Below are 21,977 nucleotides of genomic sequence, written 5' to 3' on the forward strand. Positions count from 1 at the left end.
GATTCTTGAGCAGCTCCCTGTGGCGCAGTGAGCCCAAGGAGCAGCTCAGGACTCTCCAGTGTGGGCCCCCTCTCCAACCCATTGCTGGACGGCAGGTATAGGACTGCAAGCCCCCAGAACTACCCACTGGGGACCCCCAAGCCCCAGAATGCCTACCTATGGAAGAAGCCTCCCCCAAGAGGGTACCAACTATAAACTTTGCTTTGTAATTAATAGTGTTTTAAAATTATATTTAGTGTTTTATTATGTTTTTTGTTTTTATTCTCTATGATAAATTTGGGTTGTTGCGTTTACACTGCTTTTGAGGAGGGGTTTTTGTTTATATGGGACACCCCAGCAAATTTAGTGTTTCTAGATTTCTGGGTGGGACTCAAGTCACTGGTATAATTTATGGGGTACCCCCCAAATGTGAACCTGTCTCTTCTTGCTGCCACCCAGTGCCCAGCAGAAGGGTTACATATAAATGGAGGAAAAGGAAGAAAAGGATAAGAATGAACAGCTATAGTCTCTCTCAGGCTGTTGGAGAGGTGTCTACAAAGGCCGAGAGGGAAAAAAAATTATAGGAAACTCTCGGTATCCGCGGGCTCAGCATTTACAGTTTCAAATATTCGCAAATGTTGAACCCGCATTTTAAATACACTTTAAAACACTTACTGGAGCTCCTTGGGAGCTGCTGGGCTGCTGCTGCTACCAGGCTCCCACTGCCACGCTTCCACCGTCACAGCTGGAGCTGTGCCCCCTACCCCCAGCTGCTGGGGGCACTGCGTTCATGAATGCAGTGTGCTATTCATGGATTTCGTCATTCACAGGCATCACGGGAATGTAACCCCCGTGAATGGTGAGCATTACCTGTATTTGGTGGGGGGCTGAGGACACCCGTGCCCCCCACTCCCCCACCCACAGGTAGGTCTGTAGGGGAAGGGATGAGGGGAGGGGAAAGGGCCATGGGAGTTGCAGATCGAGGCTCCAGTGGTGAGGGAGGGAGTGGGGCAGGGGTAGGGGCTGGGGCAAGCGGGGCCCTGGCTAATCCGAGCAGGGCCCCAGCAGGGCTGGGTGGCTGGACAACTGGAGCCTGGGGGGCTCATCCAGGGATACGGGGGTCCCCTGCCACTGCACGCACCCTGGCAGAGGCCCAGGGTGCATGCTCCCCCATTTGCATGTGGTACGGAAGCGGCTGCTGCTGCACCCCACTTCGTGCTGCCGCTGTGACTGCCCTGAGAGCTGCATGGTGCCATATGTGTCTAACCATGGGGCAGGCAGGGGGTGTGGTGTGGTGCAGCACAGCAGTGGCAGGCACATGGCAGTGTGGCAGAGCACCACTCCCAGGGCAGCTGCAGCAGGAAGCAAAGCACAGCACACAGTGGCAGCCACACACCAATGGGGGGAACACACCCCCCCAGGCCTCCACCGGGGTGCACACAGCTGCGGGAGCTCCTTCCCCCCCCCACGCCCATGGCCAAGCTGCCCAGGCCCCAACTGTCCCACCACCCAGCCCAGTTGGGGCCCCACTCAGCCCCCACCGCCAGGGTCCTGATCTGTCTTCCCACCCAGCCGCTTCCCCTTCCTCTTCCCAGAATAGATTGATACTTGCCTGCTGTGCTGAGCAGCCAGTGATCCACACACTGGGCTGTGATCCTGGCTGCACGCATGCCCCTCCCCACTCCTGCTGCAGTCACCCAGAGCCTGCTGCCTCACATTTGGGGGGGGGGGGGGGGCACTAAGCCCTTTTAGCCCCAGCCTTCCACCACCTATGGGTGTCTGCCTGGCTGTAGTGATGCAACGTGTGCAGCAGGCTTACCTTTTTGGAGCTTGGGTTGAGTCTCAGGATCGAGGGTTTGCTGTTCGATTGGTGGAACCCACCCACCAATCCGGAGGCAGGGGCTAATGGAGGGGGCAAGGAGCAGCTGGACCTGAATTGGAACTGCAGGTCTGGAGAACTTCGGGGCTGGAGCCCCTGAAGAGTAGAAAAAGGGAGCGTGCTCAGCAGGCTAGAGAGAGATGACAAGGGATGGTGAAGAGAGAGGTGTTCCAGAGACAGCCATCCTCAAGACCCTGCTTCAGCTTCAGCGGTGTGCAAATCAGTGCATGGGGATCAGCTCATAGGAGCCGCTCGAGGCAGCTTGAGCCTGTGAACCCAGCAAGCAGCTGGGCAATCGGTGTGCAGATTGGCACATGGAGAGCTGGCCCTGGGAGCAGCTCACAGCTGCTTGGGCCTTACCCAGTGCACAGGTCAGTGAATGGAGAACCGCCTTGGAAACATCTTGCAGCTGCTCACGTTAGCCCCGGCCCTAGGCTGAGTGACCGGAGCCTCGCAGTGTGGCTCCACTTTCAACTAAAAGAGCCCCAGTGCCCAGAGCAAGGTCCGCGAAAGGGTAGAACCCCTGGTGTGAGACCAGGGAGTCAGAGCCTGCAAGGGCTTTGCTCCCGTGTGAGATAGAGGGAGCCCTGAGTGCCCAGCGTGGGGCGTCAGGCCATCGAGGAGAGCCGGAGGCGCTGCTAGGGAGAGGATCTTGCGGGATTGGCCACCAGGGGACAAGCCTTGACTTCTCCAGAGAGAAAGCGTGATTTACTGGAGAAGTGGGCCCTGCAGGGGAGGCTGACATGGGTGAGGAAGGTCTGCTGCCTCCACCCTCCAGTGCAGGAGGGGCATGTCCACATCCCAGAGCCCTAAAGGGGAGGGCTTCAGGAAACCCCTTGCAGAGGTGCTGAGTGCACTCCCTGTTTTGAGGTTGTTGTGTTAAGGGCTATATAGCTAGGGGTGTTCTTTAAAGGGGGTTATATGGTTTATGCGTTTTAATGTCTCAATGTATATATCGGTATTGTTATTTGTGAAAGTTTAAAGACATATTATGGTTAAGTTATTTGGGTTATATAGGTTAATATCCCTGTGTGTTAATTGTGTTGTATAGGTTGTAAGTTATTTGGTTCATATTTGATATTATATGTGAATTGTGGAATATTATATATAGTATTATATGTTAAGCCTTGTAAATAGTCTCTGTTTTATATTAAGTGTCTGTATTTATTCTTCTAATAAATTATACATAGTTAAATAATTGGTTTCAGCCTAGCTCTATGGAGAGGGGAGGAAGCTGCTCTAGTAGCTGACCCCTTCCTCAGTACCACTGTCATCGGACGACAGGGCACACACCCCGGGTGTACCTGGGCTACATGTGTTGCTCTTTTATTAGCTATAGCACGGAGTCTGAGGGACTGTAACCGGGAACCTTTGCCCTGTTACGGAAAAACTAGCCAATTGCCCATCAAGAAGGATGGGTGGGAGAGACAGATGGCGATGGAGCACCCCCATTCAGCACCCCGCACTGCTGATGCCACCTGCCAGGAGCGGGGAGAGGGGGGAAGCTTGCCCCTCCGTCCCCCTCCATCTGCATCCCATGCTGCCACCGCCTCCATTGCTGCTGGCCTCACCTCCCACTCTGGCCCTGCTCCTCAGAGGTGGCGGAGTGCCGCCATGACAGCGGGGACAGAGTGGGGGGAGCGAGGCCAGCACTGCCGATCTGCCCCCGCTGTCCCCTCCATCATGGCGGTGCTCCACTGCCACCAAGGAGCAGCGCTGGGGGAGGGGCAGCAGCACTTGCCTCATCCCCCCCACTCCATCTCCCTCATCCCTGCCATCATGGCAGCGCTCCACACTCTGACTGGTTGTTTCACTAACCAGCGTGCTCCAAGAGTGTTACAGACAGATGGACTAAGTCCTTTATTATATAAAAAATGAAATAGCCCCTTTAAGCAAGGGGTCTTTGTGAACCAGACATGGTGATGGCTGGAGTCTATAAACAGCCCTGTGGGCAGGTCAGCCGACAGGGCACATGACCGGAAGAAGGCAGGGCTCCGGGTACATAAGCCCTGGCCAGAGCCAGAGCAGGGCAGTCTGGCCCTGTGAGCTGAAGGGGTAAGAGCTCTGGAGCAGGAAAGCTGAAGGGGATTGCCAGGCTGACTCAAGAGGCCCTGAGCTCTGCAGCCAAGATGTCTACAGCTTGCAGGGAAGTAGTACCCTATATGAAGATAAAGCTTGGAGGTCCCTCCAGGGAGCTTCTGTTATGTTGAAACCTGGTGGGGTAGAGGGAAAGTTGTTACAGACAGAGAGCTTTCTGATTGTGTTGTGACTTATACCAGTGGTTTGGGTTGGGATTGTGAGGGGTGGTCTTTGGAGGTCCCATTAGTGCCCTAGGGGTGCATGATTGCCCAGACCCCTGCTGGGGGCAGGCTCAAGGCATAGTGAGGGAGCAGCAAGCCTAGAGAAGGGCAGGGTTTGGGGCAAGGAAGCCTAGTGCCCAGAACAAGGCAGAGCTTCAGGGCCAGTGGGCTTGGAGCCCAGGCTGGGCAAAATTGAATTTAGGCCTATTTATCCACCTTTAAAAACATGGGCCCAACCCATCACGTCTCTCATTGGCCTCCCTTAGGCAGAGAGGCCACAGGAAAAGGGGACAACAGAGTTCGTGGGGCAAAGAATGAAAAAACAGTGATGGGAGTGAAGGTCAGAGGTTCAAAACAAGTGTGCCAAGTGGGGACACGAAGCACAGCACACGACTCAAACGAGTCCAAGGAGCCAGTGGACAATGCCCAGTGATACTCTGCTCAGGGATGGGAGCAAATCAAGGCAAGGAAAGCATCCCCGGGGACTCTGCCAGCCAGAGCCTCCTTCCTGGTCAGGCACACGGCCAGCTTTGTCAGGGCCAGGAGAGGGTTGACCAGCAGGTCCCGGGTCTTGGTGGGGCCATGGATGGGGAGTGCATAAATAAAAAGGTGCAGGGAATAGTACAGCCAGAACCTCAGTAAAAGGTTTCAGAGGAGGAGGGGAGGGGCTGCAGCCCGGTGCACTCCAGGTAGGCATATGCCAGGGTCTCCCTCTGCCCACAAAAGGGGCAAGGGTCGGGGTGTCTGTAAACCGCCAGATGGATTGAATTTAGGGCCAGAAGGCCTGCGGCCTGAGAAGGGCAAGGACTGGGGCTGGAGGGCTCGGTGCCTGAGAAGGGCAGAGACGGGAAGCTGGGAACCCTGAAGCTTGGTTTGGCGAGTGAGCTAGAGCTACAAAAAATTGATGAAAGAAGGGTGAAGCCCAACACCAGAACAAAAATAGGCTTGTTCAAAGACCCTCAGGCAGTCTCCCTTCTAATTTAGTTTAACATCAAAGACCTAGAGCCAGGGCAGAAATTGCATGGCCCTCAGGGGGTGATGCACCCGCCCCTGTAGCAAGAACCTGCTACTGGGCCCCACAGCAGTGCAATATATGAGAAGAACGTACACAACCCCAAAGGGTATGAGGCATATACCTGGCCCTCACTATTATGCTATACAAGTACGCTGCAGTTATTGAAGCATTGGGCCCTCACAGCTGCCTGGGAGGCTGCCCCCATTCCACAGACCAGGAAGCTGTGGCCCCTGATGGGGGGAAATGACACCCTCGGAAGTTGATATGAGCCAGTACCTGAACTCAGATCTCCAGAGGCCCAATCTACTTCACCCCACACCTCCCTCATGGGATCGGTGGTGCTGGAGGGACACAAATAACAGCAATACTTAATACCAGTGCAAGCGGCACAGCCTTGCCGCCCCCGAACCTAATGGAAGGAAATAGGGAGTTCAATAAACATGAGATTGATGAGACCCATCTGGGAGGCAGGGTGGTCCAGAGCGAGGGTGCTAGTCAGGGATTTGGGAGAGCTGATTCAGATTCCTCTGCTCCAGCCCATACCTCCACTCGTCCTCCGTGTGCTTCAGTGCATGCCTATGGGCATCTCTACGCGGGCTCCGGGGGCAGGGTGCGCAATTAGTTAGAGTGGCTCCAAGAGCCACTCTAATTAAAGTGCCCGCAGCATCTCGCATATCAGCATCCCCACACTTCAAGATGGTGGTTGGGTTGCTTGGACTAAAGCTCATTCGACAAGTTTTAAAGTGCCCCTGCCGCCACTTTGAAGTCGGGGGATGCCGATACGTGAGACATGGAGGCTGCTGGAGTAAGCTAATTAGCAATTATTTGAGTCTGCGCTGATGCACTGTAATTACAGTATGTCAGAGCAGCGTCCCTTCATGTAGACAGGCACCCTATGCTATTTCTATGACAGGCCCAGGAGCACCACTCTGACACCTGCTTTCCTAACTCTCATCTTGTCTGGTCTGCATGACACAACCCTGAGATGGGCAGCCTGAGAGCACCGTAGAGTCTCATTTTTGGGAGCTGGTGTGTGCAGAGCAGGGATGAGCGGGTGGGAAGTACTTCATGGCACCCACTGTCAAGGGACAGCAGTGCTACCTTAGCTCCTCAACCCCTATGTCCTCTTGCTCCATGTACTGCAACGGGGGCTGGCGGGGACACAGGATGCCTCAATGCGGGGCTAGCCGGCAGACAGCCCCCACACTGAGGCACCTTGTGCCCCAGCCAGCCAGACAGCAGCACATGGAGACAGTGGAGCAGGCAGCCCAGGGTTGCCAGCTTTTCCATCTCCGCACACCGTGAAGCCCCTACGCACCCTGCATCCCTGCCAGCTGCTCCCTGGCTGGCTGGGGCACAGTGTGCCTCGAGGTGGGGAGCAGGCAGCTCCTTGTGCCGGCCGCTCCCCTGTGTCTGTGTGCAAATGTCCTGGTAGCAAATTTTGCTAGAGCACTGCTAATTAGCATCACCATGCACAGCTTAACTTGCAACACATGCAGTTTGTGGCGACACAAACCACGTGTGCCTGTACATCAGGGTTGTGGCCCATAGGGTGCGGCTGGCCTCACACTACAAGTGGGACTAAACATGTCAAGCATGAGCTACGTGTGCCCCCAGCAGCTGGGGGGGCATGGCGGCAGCAGGAGTGCGGTGGTGGCGGTGGGAGCACGGCGGCGGTAAGCAGGAGTTCCCGCAGATGCCGCCGGTGCTGTCGGCGGCAGGGAAGTGGGGGGCAAGCACCGACCGGGGATCGCTGACCACCCGCAGATGCCACTGGTGGTGTCGGCAGGGGGGAGCGAGTGCCGACCGCCCACAGGCGCTGCCGACAGTGTTGGCAGCGCCTTTTCATAGGGGGTGCACCGCCACATTCAGGGAGTGTACGTGCACATGTGTGCCCCCCTACGCGTTGCCAGTGATGTCAAGGATCATGAAGCGCTCGGGTAATGGAGGCTTCATGAAGTTACCTGGCAGTCAAAGTCCCAGCACTAGCTGAGCCTGGTCAAAACTTCAGAGGCTGGGAAGACATTCCCAGCTGCTTCAGGGAGCTCCCCCACTCTGGTGTTTCATAGCCTCTCACTTGTGATGTTAGTAAACTGCAATAATAAAAAGCAGCACAACATGGAGAGTATGCGGGCTGAAGGGAAAATTGGATCCCGTGCAGAGGCAGCCTCCTAATGAAGAACAGTTGAAGGTATGAGCCCAGGGTGTGCAGTGCCATCCTTCCTGAGGAATACTCCCCCAGGGTTACTGCGCCCAGCTGCCAGGGCTACAGGGCAAACGACCCAGGGCTGCAGCCCCCTGCCCCCGCCAGCCCTGGCTGCCCCCTGCGGGAGATAACGGCTGCTGCAGTGGAGCAGAGCATGGATCCCGGCTCCCTGCGGCAGGCTCAGGGGAGTGGGGCCGGCTCCCCACCACTGGGCGCACTCCCGGGGAGACGGGGGAGGGGGTGGGGGGGACCCGTGCCTCCCAGATCCGGGCATGGGGCAGGTGCAGGCTGTCTGCTACAGGCTTGGGCTCCTCGCACTGCTGCCCTTCCCCCAGGGCCTCCACGGCCCAGCAGGTTTGATCCAGTAGAGCAGGGCCACGTGGGGAAGCTCCTTGCTGTGAGCTCCGCACTGCCCCAGCGAGTGGCAGCAGCGAGAGGCACAACCCCGCGTGGCTGCCCCCACTGCTGCTGTGTGGGCAGGGGGCGTCTCACCAGGGTAACATGGAGCACGCAGCGGCAAGGAGTTTCCTCACGTGGCCTTGCTCTGCCCTGCAGCACTGGGTCGCACCCGCGGGGCTGTGGAGGCCCCAAGAGAGGGCAGCGGGGTGGGGAGTGCAAGCCCGCAGCAGGCAGCCTGCGCCCACCCTTGCCTCACACACAGGTCTGGGGGGGCACAGGACCCCCCTGCCTCCCTGAAAGTGTGCGCAGCGGCAGGGAGCTAGCCCCCCGCCCCCTAGACGAGCTGCCCTCAGCCCCATCCCACTTTCTGTGGCCTCAGTCCTGGGGCTTCAGTCCTGTCCACCTCCTTCCCTTCCTATGGGAGCCTCAATTCCCCACCTCCCACTTACCTGCAGGTGCTGGTCTCTAGGCTTCCTGACCACCCTGGTTGCCCCTGCCTGAATAGTGGACCTCCTAGATACTAAAAATCATGGCCTAATATAGGCATTGGATTTATGACACATTATAACCTGCCTGATAGCTGACTTCCCAGGTATTTCTCCACTATTCATCCCCCCAACCCAGCCTGTCTCTCACTCTTTGACTCCTCAGTCTACATTTTCACTGACTGCCTGCCTTGTATGCAGACCAGCCCAGCCTCTGGCCTCTTTACTTGTCATTCCATCCAGGAAGAGCACACACCAACTGCTGACACTTCCTTAACCTGATGAAGGGTTTTTGAACCTAAAAGCTTGCTTACAAATTGTCCTCCAGCTATTTAAGTAGGTCTAATAAAAGATGTCAGATTCACCCAAAGAACCTTGTCTGCCTAAGCTCTGGAGTAATTCATATTTTGCTGCTCTTCTGCAAGGTAGAATGAGTCAGTAAAGGCCCCACTTCTCTTTGCCCTATGTTCTATCTGAAAGATATAGGTGCTGATGCTTACCTGGATGCCACAATTAAAGATCTTTTGGGGAGGGTCCTAGAGGGAGGGGAGAGAGAGCACAAGAACCAGGGACCAAATCCTATTCTACCTATTAGTTATCTAAGTAGCCCATATGAGTATATTCCACTCTGAGTCCCTGCAAGTAGATGAACTCATTTGCTTTTGTAACGTGCTGTCATTTTGCCCTTACGACTTAAGAAAGCAGTGAAGAAGAGAAGGCTCCAGTTTTTCAGGGATTCAGGCAGGTTGGAATAGAATTGCATTAATAGCAGGGTAGAGTTGCCTATGTCCTCTTAGGTAAGTGGTAGGGTGGTCATCAGAGAGGACAGTCCAGTTGTCCTCTGTCTTCTTAGGTAAAAAACCGGATGCCTTTATGTCCTCTAGTTTTCTTGAAGAGTAGCAGAAAACCAAAATGTCCTCTATGATAGACATCCTAATCAGTGATCTCCAACCTTCTTTAAGTAGGAGATCACTTTTGGAATTTACAAGCAACCCAAGACCTACCGCCACCCCTCCTCCCCGCCAAGCAGGGAAGTCTGTGGGGAGAGAAAGGGGGGACAGATCGAGGCAGAGGGAGAAAAAATTATTTGGGGGCATGCCCACTTAGCAAGTAAGTCTGTGGGGGAAGGGCCAGGGGGGTCCAGATCAAGGCCCTGGCCCCAGCCCCAGCCCCAGCCCCAGCCCCATTCCCTCCCTCACCGCTGGGGCCTCAATCTGCCCCCCACCAATGACAATGAGGGAGGGAGTGAGGCTGGAGCAGGGGCAGGCTTTGCATCTGGGGCAAGGTGGGATGCAGCTGCGAGCAGCTTGTCTGGAGGGTGTGGAGAAGGGGAGGCGCACACCCCAGGAGGGCATAGGGGATGCATGCCCCTGGATCTGCATGCAGAGTGGGGCAGGGCAGGCTGCAGCTGTGGGTAGGGCTGGACTATTCCTGGAGGGGTGTCTGGCCCACGCTGTGCTTGGGTGGCGGCAGCAGCGGTGCTGGGAGCAGGGCCACAGGGGAGCTGCAGCTTCCCAAAAATTTGCTGTAGCTCCACCAACCTGTGCTCCCAGCAGTGTCGCTGCCCAACCAGAGTGCAGCACGGCTTAGCACCCCCCTCCAGGAAGAGCCCAGCCTGCAGCCTGGGAACAGCCCGGTGCAGCCTTCCTCTCCCCCTGCTCATCCCCCCGAGGGTATGGGGTCTATATGCCCAGGATCTGCACAGGGCGGGGCACCTGGTGCTGTGGGCTGGGGCTGGGAGACTGCACTGGGCTGCAACTGGGGAAGGTGGTCATGGTGCTGGGAGCAGGGGTTGGGGGGGGGGCTACAGTGAATTTTTGGGTGGCTGAAGCTCCCCTGTAGCCCTGCTCCCAGCGCTGCCAATGCTTCCTGGCCCAAGCGCAGCACAAGCCATGCACCCTTCTGGGATCAGCCTGGCCCCAGACTGCAGCTGCAGCCTGCTGTGCCTCATGTGCAGATCCAGGTGCATGCTACCCCCGTGCCCTCCTGGGGTGCATGCCTCCCCCTCCCCACGGCTCCATCCTGCCCTGCCGCAGCTGCAGGGCCTGCCCCTATTCCAGCCCCATTCCCTCCCTCCCTGCTGCTGCAGCAGCACCCCCTGATCTGTGCATAGTGGAGGAAGCTGCCACTGCAGGCTGGGCTTTGCACCCTGAGCCCCACTGCAGCTGGCCTGCAAGCGGTCAGACGTCATGTGTGTCCCACTGCTGGGCTGTGCTATGCCTGCATGTGGCCAGCTGCAGCGGGGCTTGAGGTGCAGCAGCAGCCACCTCCACTGCCTCTGCCCCACGCAGAGATGGGGGGGCACGTGCCCCCAGGGTCTCCACTGGGGTGCGCCCAGCAGCGGGAGCCCCTCCCCTGATGACCTGCCCAGGCTCCAATCCTCCCACAACCCAGCCAGGCTGGGGCCCCACTTACTTTCTCCTGCTCCTGGCTGGGCCTCACTGACCCTCCCTCACCATGGGGGCCTCGATCTGGCCCCTGCCCCTTCTCTTACACAGACTGACCTGCCAGGCTGGAGGCTGGGGGGTGTTGGTACATGTGTGCATACGCCCAGCACCCCCAGCTCAGGATCGACTAAAAGAGGCTACCTGATTGATCGTTTGGGGACCACTGTCTTAGATACACCATAGAAAGAAAAGCATCTGGCACTCAGTGCCCAAACTTTTGAGCAAGTGAGGAACAAGGGAAAAAGAAATGCCTGAGAAAATGGACCAATTTATTGAACACAAGACAAATGCAAGCAGGTTAAGTCACCCCAGGCTGAAGCCAGACAAGTCTAAATTAGCTCTGGGTGGCTGTGGCTTACAGAGCTTCTCCAAGATAAACAGTTCTCACCGAGTCCCAGAATGGCAAAAACTTTTATGGAAACTTCCAAACCAACACTCCTGCCTCTGTTTGGAGCAGTCAGTGCCCTGCAGTAATTAGACCCTCATTATAGATTGAGCTCAGGTGATTGGGTACAATGACAGGCTTCGTAGCAGACATTGCTGCATGTAATTAGGCAGCTCCATTGCTGGCAGGCTTTCTGAACAGCTCTGCTGAATGGAGCAGGCTCCACAGCCATTCTTCTAGTCCGGCCAGACATGGAGACTGAGGAGGTGCTACCTGCATAATATTCCATGGATCACATATCACATGCCAGATTAGGTGACTCAGGGAAGCTTGGTGACAGGACACAGCACGTATCATTTTCAGTTCAGTTTAAATCAGAGTGCTGTTATACTGCACAAAGTGCTCTACAGCTCCCAGCAGGCTCCATGGTTATAGGCTTGATTCTCTGTTCACTGAAGTTACTGGCAAAGCTCCTTTTTCTGCTGGTGGCACAGGATCAGCTCCTGGATTGTTGACACCTGGTCCTAACTAGAGCTACAGGAACAGTCAGTATTAAATCAGGGAGCCACAAAGCCATGTAGGAGTTAGAAATGGAGTATTGTTAGAAATGCACAGCTTGCATCTTGCACCCGATAAGAAAGAAACACTGTCAAGGACTTTTTTCCTTGCCCAGCCTTGCCACAGCTTTTCTTATACTGAATCGCAGACTCTCCCCCAGCTTCTCCCTAGCCTTTCTCATGCAGATTACAGAAGCTGGAATTCAACTGACTGTGTCCTTGAAAGGGGGGGGGTTTAAACTCTTGGTGACCTATAGTAGTCTCTGAGCATGCTTAATTAGCTGATGCATATTTACCTCTCCGCCCTGCATACTTAAGTAGTTAATTATAATATACATGCAATGTATGTAGTGATGTAACCACACGTATGCTTGTATGAAACGGAAGTGAGCTGTAAGAGTTCCTGTTTCTGCACACGTGCCCAGGAGGAAAAAGATAAATACAGCCTGCAAAATTCCTTGGTGGGTTCAGAGTAATCTGAGTTTTTGACTCTGCTCTGACCCTATTTGCAAATACACCTTTTGTGCCATCTAATGAGTGTGTGTCTGTGATTTTAGTGGCCTCCAGAGAAACAAACCGCTTTTAAGCATCATAGGGCCCTGGGTGACATGGCAAACACATTCCTATACAAAAGAAACACTCCTGTGTATCCCGGCCTGTGCTGCATTAGCATCACTGCATGCACTGTAGACTCATGACTGCAGGAAAACACCCTAAGCATGTTACACTGCAACCTCCAGGCCTTCCACTGCAAGCTGCAGAGGCACCTCTGGCTCAGGAGCCACAGTGCCGGCTCAAAGGGACAAGACAAAGGAAGTATTATTCAAATAGGGAGGGATAACAAAGCTGAAGGTAGTGACAGCAGAGGGCAGATTCACAGAGGGGCTTGGGGGCATGTGTAGATGAAATGGGGGCCCTAAATTGGAGTGGTGTGTTTTTAAAAACACCACTTCAATTTAGGGCCCTTTACACTCCTGTGTCATGCACACATCCTGCTGACTTACCTGCCTCTCCGGCGGCAGGGGGAGGAGAGTGAGCTGCCAGCAGGTGGAATGGTCCCTGGACTGTGGTGGGGCAGGGAGCGGGGCTGGTGCTTCTCTCTGCGGCAGTGGTGGCCCCGCTTCAGGTGGGACCCACCCACAAGCACCCGGGCAGTCCCGGGGGGGCACTGCAGCCACAGGGGTAAGCACCAGGCCCCCATGCAGCTCAGGCAAATAAGCAGGCTCCGGGGGGGTGGGGAAATATCAGGCTCACCATTTTTCTCGGGCAGAGCCTGTTTTGCCAGGCTGCCTGCAGGGCTTCCTGCAGAGCCCCATAGCTGCATGGAGTCCAGTGCTTCACTCCACAGCTGTAGGGGCAGGAAACTAAAAGTCCTGGGAGCCAGGGTCATGCCAGAAAGTGGGGCCAGCTGGGGCTAATAAGCCTGCCTCTGCCATAAGTCCTGAAAGAGGGGAGAGAATTGTCCTCTTGATTGCAATCTCAGTAGGTGACTAAGGACCCTATTTCTTCATGTTAGGGGTAAAGCATGACCATCCATTGGGTGCATCTACTGCTGCTATGCAGCAGGCAACAGGTCAAGCTAGAACTGCTCACCACCATTATATTTGCTGCTCTATGCACCAGACTGCCTGGCTAATTCTCTCACCACTTCCTAAACAGATAGATGCAGGCCTCAGCCATCAGCCCCCTAAGATGATTATCATAGTCAATGAACAGACATTACTTGTGTAGCATCTAAGCCACATTTGGTATGGGCAGACAAATGTGAAGCACTTCAAATCCTGCTCTACTTTGGAGTGCTTTAGTGTAGAGCTAAAGTGTTTCATTATGTCCTGAAGCTGGTGCTGCTGAGGTGCTCCACAGCTAGGGGATAGGCGAGTAGGTATCCCAGCAGGTGTCTCAGCTTCTTGGCCGCGATCCCCTAGAAGCTTCTGAGGGCAGCCAAGAAGCAGTAGAAGAGCTGATCCCCCAGGCTTCTGCCATTGCAGGCCTGGTCAGGTGCCTCCCAGGGTGGTAGGCCTGTGGGAGGTGTTAAGGATGATGGCCCAAAAGAGTGGCCAAGAGGAGGTTCAGGATTGTTCCTAAACACTGAGGCTAGGGCCTGTGCTCTGTATGGCTGAGGTGATAACAGGAAGGCTTGGGTATAGGAGAGTGGAGGCTGTGCCTGGAAGATGAGCAGAAGGGCCGTGGGGACCCATTTGTGGCAAGAAAAGTTGTGTCTCTGGGAGTTTTGGGCTGCGGTGAGAAGATATGACTTAGGATTGGTAAAACAGGTACCAATAGTGTTTAGGCCTGTACTTGAGTAAGTATTGAAGCCCTTAACGGTGGAGGGTAGGTTTTCATGTAGCATGGTCTGCATGCTGTCTGTTTTCCTGTTTCTCCTATAAGGGACTGCTGTGTCTTTCACAGAGTGGCGGTTCTCCATCAGCATGCCATTGGGCTGCCTCGCCATGTCAGCCGTCTTGTTGATGGCCTCAGCATTCCTCTGCCTAACACCCAATCCCAGCGCTGACCTCCTCTCCGCGTCAGCATACCTGTTTTAGAGCCACTCTGTCCTGGAGCCCCTCCTCCCTCTTCTGTCTGAGGGTACCACCAGGCCTGCAAGAGTTTCCTCCTTGCTTTTCTTCTTCCTCCTCCTCCTTCCACCCTGGCTGTTCTTTGAGCTGCTCTCTTGGCCTTTGTCCTGGGGCCGCCAACAGCAACACCACTGGGGGTAGCAGTGGCTGCAGGTGTTGCCCCAGGAACGGCAATGAGCAGACAAGCAAATGTTGTTAAAGGTACATGATGTGGTGATAACTGGTGGGCTCCCAGACAATCTCACGTTCCATCTTGGGAGATTCTTCCTTAGCCCCCAGTCCGTCTGTCCCTTTCAGGCAAACAGGATAACGCCAGGTGGAGGGTTGGCCTGGGAAGGCACCCCTGTGCTGGGCTGCCGCAGGACTGTTCAGGTGGTGGGCCGGGCGGTGGGGTTGGGGGATGGTCTGGAACTTACCAACCTATCGCACTCTGCTGGAGGGTATCCACCTACCTTGAAGCACTTCCCTGTGAAGTACTATCAACTTGCTGATTTGTAGTGCTCCACCACTGTGCACTGGCTTCTCCCTCTCTCCATACCCATAGTGAGTTATATATAATGCACCTGGGGTCTGGTGGAAATCTGTGAACCTGTAGAAGGCAGCAGTGAATGTGTAATATGTGGGATGCAGAAGAGCAGGCCCAAGGAGCTAAGCTGATGTGATGGGACTAGCAGGGACATGGCTGAGTGAGCTAGGAAGGTCTTATGTTTCCAACAAGTGATGTGAATGAATCTGGCCCCATGTGGGTGTCTGCTGTGGTTAGGCCTCACAGGCTGATGCTCTCCCATATCCCAGTATCAGCATCATGGAAGACTCTGACCTGGCCCTTGGCAATCCCAGGCACTGTTTACTGCAGAGTCTGATGAATGCTCAGCTGATGAGTTTTCTCCTTTTTACTGCTTGTAAGGCCTGGATGAAAGTTAAAACCACTGGCCATCCCAGTCATGAATAAATGACACATAACGTCATGAATAAAAGATAGCTAACTGTGATCCTCTTTCTGCACTAAAATGCAGCCCATCGAAATCTTATTTCAGTTTCTGGGACAGCACTTTCTTCTCTGTCACTGGCATGCCTCATCACTTCGCCCAGCCCTGCCCACAGACTGAGCTCAGAAACCTCCTTGCAGCCCTGGTCAAACCAGCAAGCTAGTGCAGGCAAGCATTCCTTCACCTGGCCTGTCAGGGTCACTTATGGCTGGAGAAATTTGCCTTAAACTCCCGGAATAAAAGCACTGATAGGTTTACATTCAAGGGAAAGGGAAACTGGCGCTTATGTTTCATGGTTTGACTGTTCCTGCTACTGTGTCAGAAGGCAAGCTTCCCTCTTGTTCAGCTCTTCATAAATGGCTAAATGCTTATAGTAGGCCTGTGTAAATAGGGAAGTATTCGATTCGGATGTGGCTGATTCAGAGCACAGTAATTCAATTCAGAGATTCAGATCACTGTCCTGAATCAATTTGGCTGAATCAGCTTTGGAAGATTCAGCGCTTATTCGGAGAGATTCGGTGATTCAGATGGGCCGGGGAGAGGTAGGCACAGCTGGGCAGTTGTGCCTGTCTCTCCCCAGGCAGGGGGAGTCACGGGGGAGCCCCAATGGCTGCCCTGCCCAGCCCCATCCTCTGCCCAGCCCAGCCCAGCCCAGCCTCCTGGCACTTAAAAAATAAAAAAATGAAAAGTCCCACACTCACTGGCTGCAGGAGGGATCAGGGCCTCTGGGCACTGGTAACAGAGCCCCACCACGCAGCAGTGGGGATCACCCCCCCGCCTGGCACCCACATGGCAGCTGCTTCATGGCACAGGTGCAGCATGGCTCGGCAGGGCACTGCACACTGTCTGGGAGCTGGGGCCACTGGGGCTGAGTGGTGCCAGGCTCTGGCCGACCTGTGGAGCTGCCCCAGCTCCCAGGCAAATTGAACGGGGGGCTGCGGGATGGAACCAGGATCTGGCAACTCGAACATGGAACTGGGGAATCAAACTGGTTCAATTCCCCAGTCCCCGGCTTGATTCCCCAGCTCCTGGTTCGATTCGCCTGGGAGCTGGGGCGGCTCCATGTGTCAGCCAGAGCCCGGCACCGCTCAGCCCCAGCGGCCCCAGCTCCCAGACAGTGCATGGTGCCCTGCTGAGCCGTGCTGCACCCACGCCACAGGGCAGATGTCAAATGTGAGGGAGCGATCCCTGCTGCCCCCCACTGCCCCACGCTGTGCAAGGGGTCTCTGCTGCAAGCCCTCAGAGGCCCTGATCCAAGCTGCTGAGTGAGGGGCTTTTTCTTTCTTTTTTTTTTAAGTGCTGAGAGGCCGGGCTGGGTATGGGATGGGGCCAGGCAGGGCAGCCATGGGCATTTCTCCCATGGGTCCTCTGGCTGTGCCTGCCACTTCCCCGGTGGGGGGAGCCACAGGGGCTATGCCCTGCTGCCGCTTGCCCCCTTCCACCTGGAGCAAGCTGCACCCACATCCCACCCTACCCCGGCTGGACAAGCGGCAGCAGGGCAAAGCCCCCGCTCCCAGCATTGCTGTGCCCGCATCCTGCGCCGCCCCCCTCCCTGAGTAATGCACCCCACCCTGCCCCGGCTGGGCAGCTTGTCCCAGCCCCAATCCCTCCCTCCCCCATGCCCCTTTCCTCCCCGCAACCCCAACAGACTTACCAGCTGGAGACAGCTGTCAGCTGCCTGTTTAGTCTATGGCCAAATCTTTTTCTGAAGCTTTTCTGAATAAATTCGGATGCTTCAAATTGATTCAGAGCTTTTACTTGGTCTCCTGATTCAATTCAGATTCAGAGATTCAGTCCCTGAATCGGGCTGAATTTCCTCTGAATCGAATTGGCTACCGAAGCTTCACACAGCCCTACTTTATAGGTCTGAGGAGGGGAGACCTGGCTTCCCATGAAGCACTGGGATGACAGCAAGAGGCTCGATAGACTTCTGCACCTTTATAGCATTTCAGGTTAAAGGGGCTATATCTGCAACACCAGCTGTATAGTGATGAAACAACACCACTGTGGCTGCTGCATCTACCACTTGGGGGAGGTAAAATTAGAAGGACCTGGGCATTTTCTAAAGGCCCAACATAGGCCCAGTGCCTTGTACAGTGTACAGCAACACACCTGGAGACAAGGCTAGGATGGGACTTGGCTTTACAGTCTCTCAGTGTCCATGCACAGGGACTCAGTGCTGACTGAATTCAAACTAATTGTAACAATGACCCCCTGCAGGGTCCTGGGTCTGACCCACTTGCCCATTTTCAAAGGTGAGGATGATTCCCTCACTTCTGTTTTGCAGCTTGGCACTGGGAAAGAACATGGAAAAGGTCACCCACTGAGCCAAGTCAGCCCCAGGCACTGGGTGAACATGGAGACCTTGGCTCCAGCTCCTTGAACATGATCCAAGTGCCCAGCCACACAGCCAGAAGAGGTGCATGGGGCTTTTAGCCTGAAAAAACAGGCAGGGATTTTGAGGCCCTTTATTTAGATATGCCTAAACAACAGTGGCCCCTGTTTCTCTAGATGCTGTCAGAACTCACTGCTTTTCCTGAGGACCCACTACTCTAGCTTGTCTCGCAGACCTAAAGGGCCCTATGAACAGCATTAAATTATTCTGGATTGCTGGGGTACTTGAGCTTCCATCAGTAATGGGCCAGAGAGCACGTCCCGGTACAAGGCAAGCTGAACAGGGAGAGCGGTGGGCGTGGGGAGGGGATCTCTGGGGAAATGGCCTCCTGATCAATGCTCAAAGATTCACATGGTAAAGACCATCTGCCTGACCCTGGAGCTTTTGCAAGTAGATGAGGCAGCCATGCCACAGAGTCCCACCTAAGAAGGCTGGGACAAGATGGGGGCAGCCCTGCCCTCCAAGCTACAACAAATGCCAGAGCTTGTTCATGGAGAGGGTTATCCATTGTTTGTTCTGGGTCTGTGATAACATGAGGCTTCAGACAAAAACCTCAAGCTATCATCCATAATTTATAGGGAGGACAGTGATCCCCACAGCTTTGGGCCCCAGACCAGATGAATCAGGGCTGAGATCTATCCCAGCTGACTTAGTTTCAATTTGGATTTTCAGGGACATGAGACAGCAGGCCAAGAAGCAGGGGTGGTGGCTCAGGGTTTCAAATATTTCTGTGAAGAGGCTCCTACATAAAAGATCAAGGAAATGCAATTAAGGCAGAGAAAGGGTATAAATTATTGAAGATTAATCAGGAACCATTCAGAGTAACTTGAGACTGAGCAGTGCTCAATTTAGGTGGATGGGAGATTGAAACAGAAGACAGAGGAGCCCTGCTTCCACACCACAGAGATTATACAGGGTTTCAGAGCAACCAGGAGGAGAAGAGCAGCAGCAGGGTTGGTGGGAAGCGAGATTTGCAACCACAAAGGGCATTAGTGGGCAAAAGTCCACTCTCTCTATCTTGGCTTCCTTGCTGCCTTCCCAGGAGTGACATGGAGCAATGGATTATGGATTGGCAAGAAATGCACAATTTAGAAACCTGCTGAGAATACTGTGCCTTCTCCCAACCATAGCACATGGTGAGTAACATGCTGTGGCTCAGCCAAGTCTCTCGCAATCCTGTGACAGTGCAGGGGAAGGGACTTGATGCTGCACTGACTCTTTTCTAGCTCCGGCAGTCTGGGCTCCACTTCCCAATGCCCCATGTCAGTGCCGAGTGATCACAGAGTGGTTCAGTTCTGACTTGGCAGCGCATTGCGCAGGTTTCAATGACAGCACAAAGTAGAGGGTAACTGTGATGCTGGCCTGACAAACCCCAGCTCCCATGGAGCATGTGAAGGATCTGTTCTGAATGCATATGTCCCAGAAATACTGTAGTTTATGCCAGTCCCAGGTCTAGTCTTGCTTAATAAACTAGTACAGAGGAATGATCCTTGCTTCAGATCCTTAGACCCTTGTGGTTTGGCATAAGATGCTGGTTGAATAGTCCTTGGAAATGAAGACCTGTGTGAAATTCCGTGCTGTTCTGTGCGATGCAGTGGCCAGCAGGGCAAACAACATGTTTAACCGATGCATCTCATGCAAAACTAAGGATGGGATACTCTGGCTGTACTCCGCGCTGGTGAGACCGCAGTTGGAGCACTGCATCCAGTTCTGGGTGGTGCACTTCAGCGAGGATGTGGAAAAACTTGAGAGGGTCCAGAGAAGAGCCACCCGTTTGATCAGGGACTTGCAAGACAAGCCATACAAGGAGAAGCTGAGGGACTTGGGCCTCTTCAGCCTACGGAAGAGAAGGGTGAGGGGGGACTTGGTAGCAGCTTACCGCTACATCAGGGGAGTACATCAAACACTCAGTGAACAGCTGTTCACCAGGGCACCCCGGGGAAGACCAGGAGCAATGGATACAAACTCCTGGAAGGCCACTTCAGGCTCAATTCGAGGAAAAACTCCTTCACAGTCAGGGTGTCCAGACTGTGGAATAAGCTCCCTTCAGTGGTGGTGCAGTCACCTACGCTGGCAATCTTCAAAAGGAGACTGGACAGTCACCGTGCTGGGGTCACCTGACCTCAGTTGTCTTTTCCTGCCTGGTGCAGGGGGATTGGTCTCGATGATCTACAAGGTCCTTTCCAGTCCCTAACAATCTATGAATCCATGAATGTATACAACAAAGACAGAGCCTGCATCCTGGAGAGTAGAGCTAGGGTTCAGATTGACTTAGACAAATTGGAGGACTGGGCCACAAGAAATCTCATGAGGTTCAACAAGAACAAGTGCAAAGTCCTGCACTTGGGACGGAAGGCTCCTATGCAACCAGTACAGGCTGGGGGCTGAGTGGCTTGGGCAGCAACTCTGCAGAAAAGGGCCTGGGGGTTACAGTGACAATATGAGCCAGTAGTGTGACCTTGTTGCCAAGAAGGCTAATGGCATATTGGTCTACATTGGTAGAAGTGTTGCCAGTAGGTCAAGGGAAGTGATTGTTCCCCTCTATTCAGCACTGGTGAGGCCACATCTGCAGTACTGTGTTTAGTTTTGGGTACCCCACTACAGAAAGGATGTGGAGAAATTGGAGTGTCCAGTGAAGGGCAAGAACAACAGTTAGGGGGCTGGGGGACATGACTTATGTGGACAGGCTGAGGGAACTGGACTTATTTAGTCTCAAGAAAAGAAGACTTAGAGGGGAGGGGATTTTATAGCAGCCTTGAACTACCTGAAGCAGGGTTCGAAAGAGGATGAAGCTAGACTGTTTTTAGTGGTGGCAGATGACAGAACAAGGTGCAATGGTCTCAAGTTGCAGCAAGGGAAGTTTAGGTTGGATATTACGAAGAATTTTCTCACTAGGAGGGTCGTAAAACTATGGAACAGATTACCCAAAGAGGTGGTGGTAACTCCATCCTTGGATGGTTTCAAAACCCAGCTAGACAAAGCTTTGGCTGGGATGATCTAGTTGGGACTGGTCCTGCTTTGAGCAGTGGGTTGGACTAGATGACCTCCTGAGGTCCCTTCCAACCCTCATTTTCTGTGATTCTCTCGACGCTGCATTCTGCTGGGGTGAGATTGGAGCCCATTCCCTCTACTCTCAGCTCCTCTGCTGATCCTGCCATATGTGTTGGTGGTTTTGTGATGTCAGGACCAGTCCCTGAGGAATCATGTGGAAATACTACTTGCCTGCGCCTTTCAGAGAGTCTGTTCCAAGGAGCTGGCTACCATGATGGCCAAAGCGGAGGGGATCACTTCTTTAATTGTAAAAGATGCATCCTGATTGTATCTACACAAGACACTGACTGCACAGTAACCTGTGACTACTGCGTGGTAGCATCGCATGGTAGAAAGCATGACGTGATGTTACTGCTCAGGAGTCTTGGGCTACTGCACAGTCTGAGTCACAAAAAAGCCATTCGCTGGTGCTATTGGCAGCAACAATAATTCCAGTTGCTGCACAGTACAAGTACTAAATTGCTTGTTTGTACAAGTACTAAATGATTGTGGAGTAACAACTGCCCAGTCAGCATCTTGTGTAGACATGGCCCCTGTTCCCCAAGAAGGTTTAAGGGCAAAAACATTATTAGTTAGGCTGTTTCCTGAAGCAAAGACAAAGCAAAGATGGTCAGAGCTCTAATGAAGGGCCCTTGAAAAGAAAGAACAGCACATAGCTGAAGAAGTTGTAGACCTATGTTCTAGCTCCAGGGCATCTTTTGTTTTGTTTCAGCAACGACAAATAATGAAAGGTTTAACATGGCAGGCAACTAGCATGAATAGCGGGGCTAGAACAGGGTTATTTTGCGAGCTGGCACTTTGATTTGAAGCCTTCCAGCGCTCCACTGGATTCCTCTCTTCTCCCAGCTGGAACTGCCCACGTGACTGGACTCTGTCCTGGTTACGCTAGAGACAGGGGCTTGGTTTTATGGAGTCCTGGGCTGACACTGACTGGCTGTTCCTCTGTATCTCAAGGAACCTTATAAAATTAAATCTGGCTACCTGATACCCTGTGAGGAGGGTGAAGGATCTAGAGAGATCTAGAACACTCTTCCTGTTCTGCAGGAGTTTCCAAGAGTTCAGGTTTCCTACTTTGCATTAAGACAAACCTAAGACCTTTGGAAGACTTTGTTGTGGACAAGAGATACCAGCCATTGCCTATTCCAGAAGGGTCCATAGCCAGTGGTATGGATGCTTCCCTAGCTTGTGAAGGTCCTACATCCAAGTCCCTGCTGGTATTTTAAATCTTTCGCACTTAGACTGTGTAATGTTGGAGCTGCTCCACTTCATAGTAATATTTAACTATTTAGTAAAGTAGGGCCTCGAAACTGGGTC

General features: G+C 53.8%; 1 protein-coding gene across 1 annotated transcript in view; it reads left to right on the plus strand.

The window, feature by feature from the left end:
- The first annotated feature begins 6,803 nt into the window (after nt 1–6,803).
- Nucleotides 6,804–21,977, plus strand: part of VSIG10L2 (V-set and immunoglobulin domain containing 10 like 2) — a 45,986-nt gene continuing 30,812 nt past the window's right edge. The window contains exon 1 of the mRNA XM_090027926.1: nt 6,804–7,113. Coding sequence (XP_089884052.1) covers nt 6,804–7,113 — 310 coding nt within the window. The remainder of the gene's footprint in view (nt 7,114–21,977) is intronic.

Source organism: Crocodylus siamensis, chromosome 14, assembly GCF_052110815.1.
Source record: "Crocodylus siamensis isolate JL-2025a chromosome 14, ASM5211081v1, whole genome shotgun sequence".
Classification (NCBI taxonomy): Eukaryota; Metazoa; Chordata; order Crocodylia; family Crocodylidae; genus Crocodylus; species Crocodylus siamensis.